At 65.2% G+C, this 11,651-nt stretch overlaps 1 protein-coding gene across 2 annotated transcripts; it reads left to right on the top strand.

The window, feature by feature from the left end:
* Positions 1–1,426: 1,426 nt before the first annotated feature.
* Positions 1,427–10,734, top strand: GPR35 (G protein-coupled receptor 35). 2 transcript variants are annotated; one of them, XM_066358177.1, is made up of 2 exons: positions 1,427–1,469; positions 9,275–10,734. In XM_066358177.1, the coding sequence occupies exon 2, from the start codon at positions 9,285–9,287 to the stop codon at positions 10,200–10,202; it is 918 nt and encodes a 305-aa protein (XP_066214274.1). In that variant the 5' UTR covers positions 1,427–1,469; positions 9,275–9,284; the 3' UTR covers positions 10,203–10,734. The 2 variants fall into 2 exon arrangements, with proteins under 2 accessions (XP_066214274.1, XP_066214275.1); XM_066358178.1 differs by lacking the exon at positions 1,427–1,469 and adding an exon at positions 6,878–6,997 and having other exon boundaries at positions 9,275–10,733.
* The last annotated feature ends 917 nt before the right edge of the window (positions 10,735–11,651 follow it).

Genomic DNA, 11,651 nt, shown 5'->3' with positions numbered 1-11,651 from the left:
CAAAGGAATAGTAAGTAAGTGTCCACCTCCTTGTCCACTTCACAGCACATCCTGGAGATGACCACACCTGGTGGTGTCCACAGAGAGCTCCGTCCTGCCGCAGCTGCCCGGTGCTCCGTGGCATGGACGGAATGGACGCTGGTGTGGTTTCCAGGCGGCCGCCACCCTGGGGTGCCTGGGGGACAGCCTCGGACGCAGCTTTCCTGTCCGTCCGTCTGTAGAGCGGGTTTCCAGGACTGACGTTCCGGGTCACAGGCTGCGCACCTGTAAGTCTGGTGGATACAACAGCCCCTCCTCTCCCCGGGGGCGTGTGTCATGTTCAGTATCCATGGTGATGTCTGAGGCTGTCCCCCCGAAGGATGGTCAGCTCCGGCCTTTGCCCGTGTGACAGGGAAACAGCACCGTGCGCCTTCTCATTTCTGTTTCGATGAGTCTGTTGAGGCTTTTTCGTATCTTGAACCAGCTCTCTGCCTCTTCTTCTCTTCTGCAAGTTCGTCAGCGTCTTGTCCAACATCCAGGGGAAGTGTCGGGGGCCGGCAGTCCTGGGGACGGACGAGGGGAGGAGCATGAGGACTCTCAGGAGAGGGCTTCTCAGGGGATGTGGAAGACCTCCTGCCTCAGCACCTTGTGGGGTGCTGGGTACGCTCCCTCCTCCTGGGTCCGCCCCAGACAGACCAGCCAACACTGGAGGTTGGTGTCCTCGGGAGGGGGGAGCGGAGCCCCTCAGGGAGAGACGTGTCCTTTCAAAGGGAGGCAGGTCCTTCTGCTGGGGGTCCACGGCCGACGTCCAAGCAGGCGAGCACGCACCAGCTCTCCGCCCATTACCTCTGCAGCCTGAGGGCCGCGCCTGTCCGAGCAGGACCCGGGGGGACTCCTGTCGGGCAGCGGGGAGCCCTGCAGCTTCATGAGCAGGGGCACAACCCCTGGAAAAGGGGGGTGGGCGTGATGCGTGGGGGGGGGAGGGACTTGCAGGCCCGGAAGGAAGGACCCAGGCGGGCAGCTGGGTCTCTCGGGCCCCGTGGGAAGGTCCTGTCAGGAGCGGAGCCTGGTGTGGGGCTGGCGACCGGCCTTCCAGTCAGAGCGGCCTCGGGCAGAGAAAGGGGAAGGAACCCTGGGAGGAGAGAGGAGCATCTGGGGGCGGCGAGGGGGGGGAGGCTGGGAGGAGCCGGGGACCTGCGGGGGGGGGGGGGGGAGAGCATCCTCCGAGGCCTCCGCCGGGAGGGGTCCCCGAGGGCTGTGGCAGCCGCGGAGCAGAGCCCAGAGCAGGCGGTTCCTGGGAGCCCAGAGCAGGCGGTTCCTGGGAGCCCAGAGCAGGCGGTTCCTGGGAGCCCAGAGCAGGCGGTTCCTGGGAGCCCAGAGCAGGCGGTTCCTGGGAGCCCAGAGCAGGCGGTTCCTGGGAGCCCAGAGCAGGCGGTTCCTGAGAGCCCAGAGCAGGCGGTTCCTGGGAGCCGGGAGCAGAAGCTGTCGGGGTGAGTGAGCCCAGCAGGGGTGGCCGGGGCTCTGGGTCAGTGCCCAGCAGAGCCTCCCCCGGCCCCCGGCCAGCGCTCGCTGTGGTCCCGCTGCGCTGTGGCCGTCCTGCCGAGGGGGAGCCAGCGGGTGGGGCACGTTTGTCATCTGCCAGACGCTCTGAGCATCCACAGGCTGGGGTGACAGCTCCCGCGGGCACCAGTGGGACAGGACGGGGGTTGGGGCGGGGTGTTCACAGGAGCCGGCTGAGCCCTGTGCTGGAGTGTCCCAGGGCTCGGGCTGGGTTGGCCGCTGTTGAGGGAGGACCCACGGCTGGGCAGGGCGGGGTGGTGCCGTGGTGGGTCACCTCGCTGGGTCTGTGAGTGTCTGTGGCTCTGGCGGGTCACCTCGCTGGGTCTGTGAGTGTCTGTGGCTCTGGAGGGTCACCCCGCTGGGTCTGTGAGTGTCTGTGGCTCTGGCGGGTCACCCCGCTGGGTCTGTGAGTGTCTGTGGCTCTGGCGGGTCACCTCGCTGGGTCTGTGAGTGTCTGTGGCTCTGGAGGGTCACCCCGCTGGGTCTGTGAGTGTCTGTGGCTCTGGCGGGTCACCTCGCTGGGTCTGTGAGTGTCTGTGGCTCTGGAGGGTCACCTCGCTGGGTCTGTGAGTGTCTGTGGCTCTGGAGGGTCACCTCGCTGGGTCTGTGAGTGTCTGTGGCTCTGGCGGGTCACCCCGCTGGGTCTGTGAGTGTCTGTGGCTCTGGCGGGTCACCTCGCTGGGTCTGTGAGTGTCTGTGGCTCTGGAGGGGCTGGATTGGGGTATAGACCGGGACAGGCAGAGAGCCCCAGATGCACCCCTCAAACGAATCTGTTCTCACACACCTCCTCCTTGACCTGTTCATGACCCCTCATGACCAGGGGGCCTTCAGGCTCAGCCAGGCCCTGGGGGGGTGCTGCTGGAGGCCCCCACCTGTGGCCCCTCCGACCCCCCACTCTCGTCCCCCGGGCACCCACCCACGTCGGGGCACATTGGCTGAGAGCCTGCCTGCGGGCAGGGGCCAGCGAGCAAGCAGTGTGGGGTCTCAGGGGCTGCGTGTGACGTCTGAGCAGGGGTCAGGCAGGAGGGCTTGCCTGTGGGGGTGAAGGCCTGGGGTCGCGCCCCTCAGACGCCTTCGGTGTGGCTCCGCCGGCCCCGGGGCAATCCCCTCCCAGGTCCGTGCAGACAGAGCAGCGATGAGTCACGACTCTCTCAGCCCTGCAGCCCTTTCTTCTCGGAGCTCAGGAGAAGGGGCGGGAGGAGCCCCCCTCCGACCTGCACCTGACCCCACACACAAGCCGGCTCCATGCACTCTGCCAGGCCCGGCAGGTGGGAGGCCGGACGGGGCTCTGGACCTGCAGCAAGGGGTCGGGGGGGCATGGGGGGGAGGCCGGTGACAGCTCCCGGGTGTCCTGGCGGCTGCTGGCAGCACCGTGAAGACTGGCCCCCCGCCAGGCCGCCTCAGGGGAGAGTCATCGCTGTGCTTTTGAGACTGGCCCAGCCAGGAGGGAATGGGCCCGGGGTGGAGCCTGAAGCCTGCCCGGCGTGGCCAGGCCTCGGAGACCCCGAGGCAGCCCAGGGGGCAGAGATGCGCCTGAGCCTGTGGCCACCGCTGTTTGGGGAGAGCCTGCTGGGACCCACGAGCCCCGCTCCGCCCTCGGCACGGTCCTTGGCTGGGCTTCCCTGCTGTCAGGGCCCCGACTGGTTAATAGGCTTTCTTGAGGCACCACTCTGTGCCCAGCTGGACATGTCCATGGGCAGGCGGGGTCCCAGCCGCAAGCAGACCCTTGAACAGCACGGGTTTGAGCTGTGCGGGCCCCTGACAGGCAGGGTGGGTTTTTTTTTTTTCCAATAAATATTCTAAGTGTATTTTCCCTTCCTTCTGATTCTCTTAGTGCGGTTTCCGTTCTCTAGTCTAGTTTACCCTGTTGTAGGAACACAGCCCCTGATGCCCAGGACACGCAGAGGGTGCCAGCTGACTCCGTGACCGGCAGGGCTCTGGCCCCACCGCAGGCTGGCACTCATGGAGTTCTACAGGGAGTAAAACTTCCACGTGGATTTTCACCTGTGGGGGGGTCAGCACCTCCAACCTCCCCTCCCCCCGAGTTCTTCAAGGGTCAACTGTGCAAAAACCATATTGTATGAAGAAAACAGAGTGGAAAGGGTGCTAGAAACAGGTGGGGAGGAGGCCAGGCAGGGGGAGGGAGAGGCCGGGGGAGACCCCCGTGGGGCTGGGGGCTATGCCTCCTGGGGGGTCTGCGGAGGAGAGAGGGGACAGCAGGCCCCTCCTCAGGTGCCTCTGGGCGCGGAGCACTGGCCCCAGGGTCAGGAGTCCACGGCCACTCCCCACACTGGGCCTCAGGTTCACATCTGTGAGATGGTGGGCTCAGAGCTCGCCCTCCCCCCCCCTCCGTCCACAGGGAGAGAGGTGCTGCCCACAGGCACTCGGAGGGAGGAGGCTGAGGAGACAAGGTCCTGCCCTCGCGCGCAGGGGCCGAGTCGGGTCCACAGGAAAGGTTGCTGTGCACGCAGGCAGGCAGGGCTCAGAGGGCAGAGGGCTCACAGGGAGGACACCCAGGGACCCCGGGGAACTCGGGGCGTCTGAGACCTGGAAGGGAGACGTCTGAGGAGGGGCAGCCACTGACAGGGTGGGCAGGAAGTCGGCCGTGCACGGCTGTGCCTCCAGGCATGGTGGCGGTCACCCATCAGCGTGGCTGTGAGTGTGTGTGTGGATGGGAGTGCGGTGCGGTGAGCAAGCGCCCCCCCCCCAGGATGCTGAACGGAGGCTTCCGGAGACGTGGGGGCAGGGCTGGGCGAGGCGCCTCTGCAGGTGGCACGGTCTGGTCCCGCTGGCTGGCGGGCTGTCCTAGGGCGAGTGTCCTCATGACAAGCGTGCGGGGCGCCTGGAGATGTTGTCACAGTGCTGGGCTCTCACTTCCCTTCCTGGAAACTCCCCAGATGGCTCTGGGCGGGCAGGGGCGGGGAGCGCACGGCCTCCATCCCTCTGCTGTGCTGCCCTCAGCGCGCCCACCGCCTGCCCGCCTGCCCGCCCGCCCGCCTGCCCGCCCGCCCGCCTGCTCCAAGGAGGGCTTCAGTCCCGCAGCCTGGGGGGCGGGCAGGTGGCGCAGCCGGGGGCCGAGACTGACTGCAGGCCAGCGACAACCCCAGGGCCCGGAGTCTCAGAGCTGGGTTAGGGCGGCGAGAGGGGGTCTCAGCGTGGGGGGTCTCAGGAGTATAGGGGCTGAGAATCTCAGAGGACTCTCCTGACGGAGGAGCTCTGGGGAGGGGCGCTGGTCTGGAATGGGGACCCTCTTCTGTGACTGTGGCTGCAGCTCAGAGGGTCAGGGTGGCCCGAGGCCTCAACTGTCACCTTATTCAGACTCGGAAGTCCACTTTGTGGGTGGTGATGAGCATTTACAGAACTGAAACAGAAAGTATCTCAGTTCTGTGTTTGCTGTTCAGTGAGGTCTGTTTTGTGAAACTTTTTTTTTTAGTGAGAAAGAGAGAGGGACAGACAGGGACAGACAGACAGGAACGGAGAGAGATGAGAAGCATCAATCATCAGTTTCTTGTTGCGACACCTTAGTTGTTCATTGATTACTTTCTCATATGTGCCTTGACTTGTGGGGGGACTACAGCAGAGCAAGTGACCCCTTGCACAAGCCAGTGACCTTGAGCTCAAGTCAACGACCTTGGGGTCATGTCCATGATCTCAGGCGACTTTGAGTTTTTAAACCTGGGTCCTCTGCATCCCAGGTCGACCTCTATCCACTGTGCCACCGCCTGGTCAGGAGAAACTTTTCGTTTTGTTTTCTTTTTTAATTAATTTATTGGGGTAACATTGGTAAATAACATCATATAACTTTCAGGGTTACAAGATTATAATCTGACCAGAATCTAGTCTCCTTCTGTCACCAATATCTGACCCCCTCTATGCTCTTCATCCCCTGCCCATCCCGCCCCCATGACTGCCGTGCTGCCGTCTGTGTCTGTGACTTTGTTTCTGTTCGTTTTGTTAGTTTGTTGCCTTCTGTTTTATATATATCCCACATATGAATGGAATTGCACGGTCTTTGTCCTCTTCTGTCTGATTGATTTGACTCGGCCTGATACTATTGAGGTCCGTCCATGTTGTTGCCAATGGCAGTATTCCATCTTTTTCCTGGCTGTGTAGTATTCCACCGCCTATGTGTACCACCTCCTCTTTACCACCTCGCCTTTCTGATGGGCGTGTAGGTGGCTTCCATCTCTTGGCCATTGTGAATAATGCTCCAGTGAACTGGGGGTCCGTACAGATTTATTTTGCGGGCGCATTCTCAGAAGAGGAATTGCTGAATTACGTGGGAGTGCCCGTCTTCCTGCTTGAGGAGCCTCCACCCTGCCCTCCGCCTTGTCCTCCGCCCTGTCCTCCACCTTGTCCTCCACCCTGTCCTCCACCCTGTCCTCCACCTTGTCCTCCACCCTGTCCTCCACCCTGTCCTCCGCCCTGTCCTCCGCCTTGTCCTCCGCCCTGTCCTCCGCCTTGTCCTCCGCCCTGTCCTCCGCCCTGCCCTCCGCCCTGCCCTCCGCCCTGTCCTCCACCTTGTCCTCCACCCTGTCCTCCACCCTGTCCTCCACCCTGTCCTCCATGTTGGCTGCGCCTGTTTACAATCCCGCCAGCGTAACAGTGCATGAGGGTTCCCTTTCCTCCATACCCTCGTTTCGTTTTGTGACACTTTGGTTTTCCTCCATGTGCTCCAGTCCTGGATCCTGGGGTGTTTCTTAGGTGGGGTACCAGCCTTGGAGGCCTCTACGGGGGCCCTGGCACCACTGTCCTCCCCGGATCCCACCCAGGGGGTCAGTGGGGTTGCCCAGGCGGGCCTGGCCTGAGCTGGATTGTCCCAGGGCTTGGGCGCATTCTCAGAAGCAGTAAGACGGGCGCTCCCACGTAATTCAGCAATTCCTGTCCCAGGGCACAGGACCCCGAGTAGGGTCCACAGGAAAGGTTGCTATGCACGCAGGCAGGCAGGGCTCGGAGTGCAGAGGCCTCACAGGGAGGACACCCAGGGACCCCGGGGAACTCGGGGGCATCTGAGACCTGGAAGGGAAGCTTCTGAGGAGGGGCAGCCGGCTGACAGGGCGGGCAGGAAGTCGGGGGGGGGGGCAGAGACGGGGCGGGGGCTGGAGGAGGCTGTGGCGTGCCCGGGGTCGCCTTGCAGCATGCACGCTTTCTCTGCAGGGGAATGCTCGGGTGTCTGGGGGCAGATGCCAAGCGGCTCCCCACTTCCCGTGTGGGAAGCGGCCTGAGGAGGAAGTCGGGGGCCCTGCTCCCCTTTCCCACACAGCGTCCCCCCCCACGGAAACAGCTGGGCACCTGACAGCGGAGCGCTCTGAGCACCCGCTCCTGCCGTGGGGCCCCAGCTGCCCCAGGGCTGTGGCCGCACCTGGTGGCTGCAAGGGACAGCCCTGCACACCTGAGCGGGAGGCCAGCTGGGGTCCCTGTCCTGGACACACGTCCCCATCCGGGGGCTGGGCACAGGGTAGGGGTACGCAGCGGCCATGTGGGCAGGACCCAGGCCTTGACTTCCCAAGCTTTCCTGGAAGGCACCCGAGAAGACGGAGCCGAGGGCCCCCGGGCGGTCATCCCAGCCGGCCGTGTGAACTCTGTGCAGCCGCGTTTGGGGGGGGCGGCTCTCAGAGCTGGCCGGGCAGGTCACGGGTGCCCCTGGGTGGGGGCAGCTGGGAAGCAGGGTGGGCAGGAAGGGGGGCTCCCAGCAGTTGGTTCCAGGGGGTTCTGGGGGCGTCTGCAGAGCCTGGCCTGGCTCAGACTCCGAGGGACCCCAGGACCTGGGGCGCAGTGGGGTGACAGGATAGGGCGTGAACCAGCGAGGAGCGAGGTCACGGGGGGGGGGGGGGCGTATCGGGGTTTCCCGCACGGGGACGAGGCTCGTGAGATTGTCCTTGTGGCCAACGTGCCGCTTTACACTTCAAAAGAGACCGGATGGCGTAGCTGATGGAATATCACTGCTTCTGGCTGAAATCGGCTCCTGCTTCTCTAACGTTCTGTGTCTGGAGGCTCCCAGGGGGCCGCCGCCCGGCGCTAATGACCCTAATGACTCTGCAGGCGCTGGTTCTGGATACTTCTCCCCTTCCTGTGTGGGGGATGGGAAGCCCAGCCTGGTTCTGGACCTTCCCCCCCAGGTGGACGGACCGCCTTCCATCTTCCATCTAAAGGGCAGGGAGCCCCCAGAAAGCTGATGCTCTTGGGGGGAGGGAGGCCACGCCCCAACGCCAGAACCTTCCAGCCAGAGGAACCGAGGTGGGGGGCTGGGTGGAGGCATGGCAGGCGTGTGCCCGGGGCCTCATGCACCTGTGCCAAGACCCTGCCGCGTGGGACACCGGCAAGGCCCTTAGGAGGGGCGCCTGGGGTTGGTCCAGCCCGGGGGGGAGTCCAGAGCTCGTCTCAGAGTCCAGTGTCACTGCCTGGGGACCAGAGCCCTGACCAGGTGCCCCGGCCTGGCAGGCTGCATGCGTGGTGGAGGGTAGTCGGGGGGGGGGGAGAGAGGCAGTGTGGGCGGGGGAGGGGGAGGCAGGCCGCGGGGGGTTCTGATGATGATGATGACAAAATGGACGTGGTCCAGTGCCACCCTGAGGCCTGTCTGGGCCTGGAGGGCAGAGCGCCCTCACCGCTCTGACCTCAGTGAGCTCGAGGCAGTCCCACCCCCTCCCCCTGATGGGGCCTGGGATGGGGTCTCCGGCACAGGGCCGGTGAGGCGTGCGCTCGGTAGGAGGGCAGGAGGGAAAGGGGGAAACCAGAATGCCGGGGGAGGAGTCCCAGCTGCTCCTGCTGTCCTGGGCCTCTGCGGCCAGGAGTGGCCAGGGGGGGTGGATGCTGACCACCCCGCTGAGGTGCAGGTGGGGGTCACATGTGGGCACCTCCTGCAGCCAGGTCCGGGGTGGGCGTGAAGGGGGCAGAGGCCACCAGGCTCTGTCCTGGGCCTGCCTTGCAGTCGCTGTCCCAGGGCTCCCTGTCCTGAGAGTCGGCTCAGCCGGGCAGGAGGTGGACAGCGAGCTTCTCCCGCCTTCCTCTCTGTCCAGCAGCAGCGGGGCTCAGCTCAACTGGGCAGGAGGTGGACAGCGAGCTTCTCCCGCCTTCCTCTCTGTCCAGCAGCAGCGAGGCTCAGCTGGACAGGAGGTGGACAGCGAGCTTCCCCTGCCTTCCTCTCTGCCCAGCAGCAGCGAGGCTCAGCTGGACAGGAGGTGGACAGCGAGCTTCCCCCGCCTTCCTCTCTGTCCAGCAGCAGCGGGGCTCAGCTCAGCTGGACAGGAGGTGGACAGCAAGCTTCTCCCGCCTCCCTCTCTGCCCAGCAGCAGCGGGGCTCAGCTCAGCTGGACAGGAGGTGGACAGCGAGCTTCTCCCGCCTTCCTCTCTGCCCAGCAGCAGCGGGGCTCAGCTCAGCTGGACAGGAGGTGGACAGCGAGCTTCTCCTGCCTTCCTCTCTGTCCAGCAGCAGTGGGGCCCATGAGGAAAGGCCTGCAGAGAAGGGCAGGGGTCTGGTTCGAGGCCTGGGCTGGCTGAGGGTGCGACCTTGGGCCCACCCGGCTCCACAGGCCTTGGTTTATCCCCTCGTCCAGCGGGCAGGGCAGCGGTCTGGCCGGAGGGGGCCTCAGAGGGGCCTCACAGCTCCTGACGGTTTCTGTGGCTTCTTTAGGAAGCTGAGTACTGGGCTCCAGGATGTAGGGTGGGCGCTCACCTCTGCTCCCCGGGGCCCCGTGTGCCTCCCGTCCTCCTCCTCACCCCCGGTCTCCTCCTGCAGCCCCAGGACCATGACCCACAACGGCACCTGCGAGTTCACCTGGCCCTCGCCGCTCACGTATCGATACATCCGCTACGCCTACCTGGGCGTGCTGCTGGCGCTGGGCCTGCTGCTCAACGGCCTGGCGCTCTGGGTCTTCTGCTGCCGGCTGCGCCGCTGGACGGAGACCCACGTCTACATGGTCAACCTGGCCGTGGCCGACTTCTGCCTGCTCTGCGCCCTCCCCTTCATGCTCTACTCCCTGAGGCGCAGCGCCGGGGACACGCCCTCCTGCCAGCTCTCCCAGGGGGTCTACATGGCCAACCGGTACATGAGCATCAGCCTGGTGGTGGCCATTGCCGTCGACCGCTACCTGGCCGTGCGGCACCCGCTGTGCGCCCGGGGGCTCCGCACGCCGCGGCGGGCCTGGGCCGTGTGCGCGGGGCTCTGGGTGCTGGTGGTGGGCTCCCTGCTGCTCCGCTGGGCCCTGAAGGACCAGGAGGGCGGCTTCTGCTTCAGGAACCCCGCCCGGCACAACCCGCCCAGCGAGGCTCTCTCCCTGCTGGGCTTCTACCTGCCGCTGGCCGTGCTGGGCTTCTGCTCGCTGCAGCTGGTGACCGCCCTGGGCCGGAGGCCGGCCGCCGACCCCGGCCAGGCGGAGGTCACCCGGAAGGCCGTCCTCATGGTCTGCACGAACCTGGCTGTGTTCGTGGTCTGCTTCCTGCCCCTGCACGTGGCGCTGACCTGGCGTCTGGCCACGGGCCTGCACACCTGCGCCGTCCACTACGCCATCTACGTCACCAGCCGGATCTCGGACGCCAACTGCTGCCTGGACGCCATCTGCTACTACTACATGGCCAAGGAGTTCCAGGAGGCGTCCACACTGGCCAGGCCCCCCGATGCCCAGGTCCGCAAGAGCCAGAATTCTCTGTGCATGACTGTAGCCTAGGGGGTGAGCACAGGGGTGCGGGGGGGCCAGGTCTGGGGCTTTCTGGGAGGTGTGACCTGCTAGGGGAGGCCTGTGGTCCGCCGGGAGAAGCCCCAGGATGGGCCCTGAGGTCACCGCCACAGTGGACACTGTCCAGGAGCTCTGCTGGGCAGGGATGGCCCAGGCACGGGACCTGGGAAGGCAGCAACCACACTCCCGGGACGGAAGATGAACAGGGACAGAGGCAAGAGGTCTGGGCCTGAGCGAGGCCGTCCCCGGGGACCCTGGGAAGGGGCTGTCCACTTGCTGTGTCCAAAGCCTGGTGCTCCTGAGCAATGGGGGCAGGAGGCACATGTTGGGTGCTGCCGACCCACTGGGGCAGCAATAAAGCTGTCCATCGGGCTGACCCAGGACGGCTGTGTGAGCTGCCCAGGCGTGCACGGTGGGAGAGCCAGGGCCATCTCCCCAGGTGACCCTCCAGGGCCCACCTGAAGTCTGGTGGGTGTGGGCAGCCTGGTTTCCTCCTGCCAGTGCAGGCCAGGACCCCTGGGCCCCTCGCAGAGGCTGCACAGACGCAGTGGGTGGGGACGAGAGGAGCTGTGAGGAGGTGGCCAGGGTCTGTCAAGCCTCAAGCCCCCCCCCCCACACCATGCTTTGTTCAGGAAAGCCTGGAGCCCTGCCTAGTGGAGGCGAGGGCTGGGTGCCCAGTTAGGCAGGATGGTGTGGCGGCCACACCTCCCAGGCCTGTCTGATGAGGTCGGGCACCCCAATTCAAGCTGGAATGACCAGGGCTTTCCAGAGTTGCTGTGGGGTGCTGGTCCAAGGTGGCCCTGGATTCAAAAAGTCCAGCTCTGTCCCCTGCTACCTACGTGTCCTCCGGCACCAAACAGCCTCGCTGCTCCGTTCTCCCGCTCTGTCACGGGACTGAGAGGGGAGGCCTGTCCAGGCAGGGTCGGCCTCGTGGGTGTGCAGCCGATGCCGTCCCAGGGGCCCCTGGCTCAGGGGGTCACCGCTAACCCCATCAAGTGCTCCCTCAAACTCCCCACACCCCTGCTCCGTGCAACCAGCCTTTCCACGTGTCTGCACCTCACGCTGGTCCTCCAACACCCACCCACCCCCCACACACACACACTCTGCCTGCTGTCATCACAACCCTGCCCTTCCGGGGACAGTCTCCAGTCCCCGACTTCCACCCTCCTGACCCTCGAGGGTGTGGTTTTCAACGAAACCATGTTGAAGTTACTCCGACCCTAGGACGGCGAGCCCGCTGCGCTGACAGGCTGCCCGGGGCAGAGGACAGCTGTCTGGCCCTGTCCTTGGGGCCACATTTCAGAATCAGGAGAACAGGCAGAATCACGCCCGGGGCTCAGCTCCAGCAGCCCCACCCCCTACCCCCACCCCAGCATCGTAAGACAGAGAAGAGGGGGCCCCAGATGGCCGGTGTGGACCAGCACCAGAGAAGAGCTTTCG

The sequence above is a fragment of the Saccopteryx leptura genome, unplaced genomic scaffold, assembly GCF_036850995.1.
Source record: "Saccopteryx leptura isolate mSacLep1 unplaced genomic scaffold, mSacLep1_pri_phased_curated manual_scaffold_84, whole genome shotgun sequence".
Classification (NCBI taxonomy): Eukaryota; Metazoa; Chordata; class Mammalia; order Chiroptera; family Emballonuridae; genus Saccopteryx; species Saccopteryx leptura.
Note: the sequence above shows the minus strand (reverse complement) of the source record. Positions and strands in the feature narration are given on the sequence as shown.

What these genes read in the sequence shown, in the direction of transcription:
- GPR35 (XM_066358177.1), top strand. Translation starts at nt 9,285, where the DNA reads ATGACCCACAACGGCACCTGCGAGTTCACCTGGCCCTCGCCGCTCACG.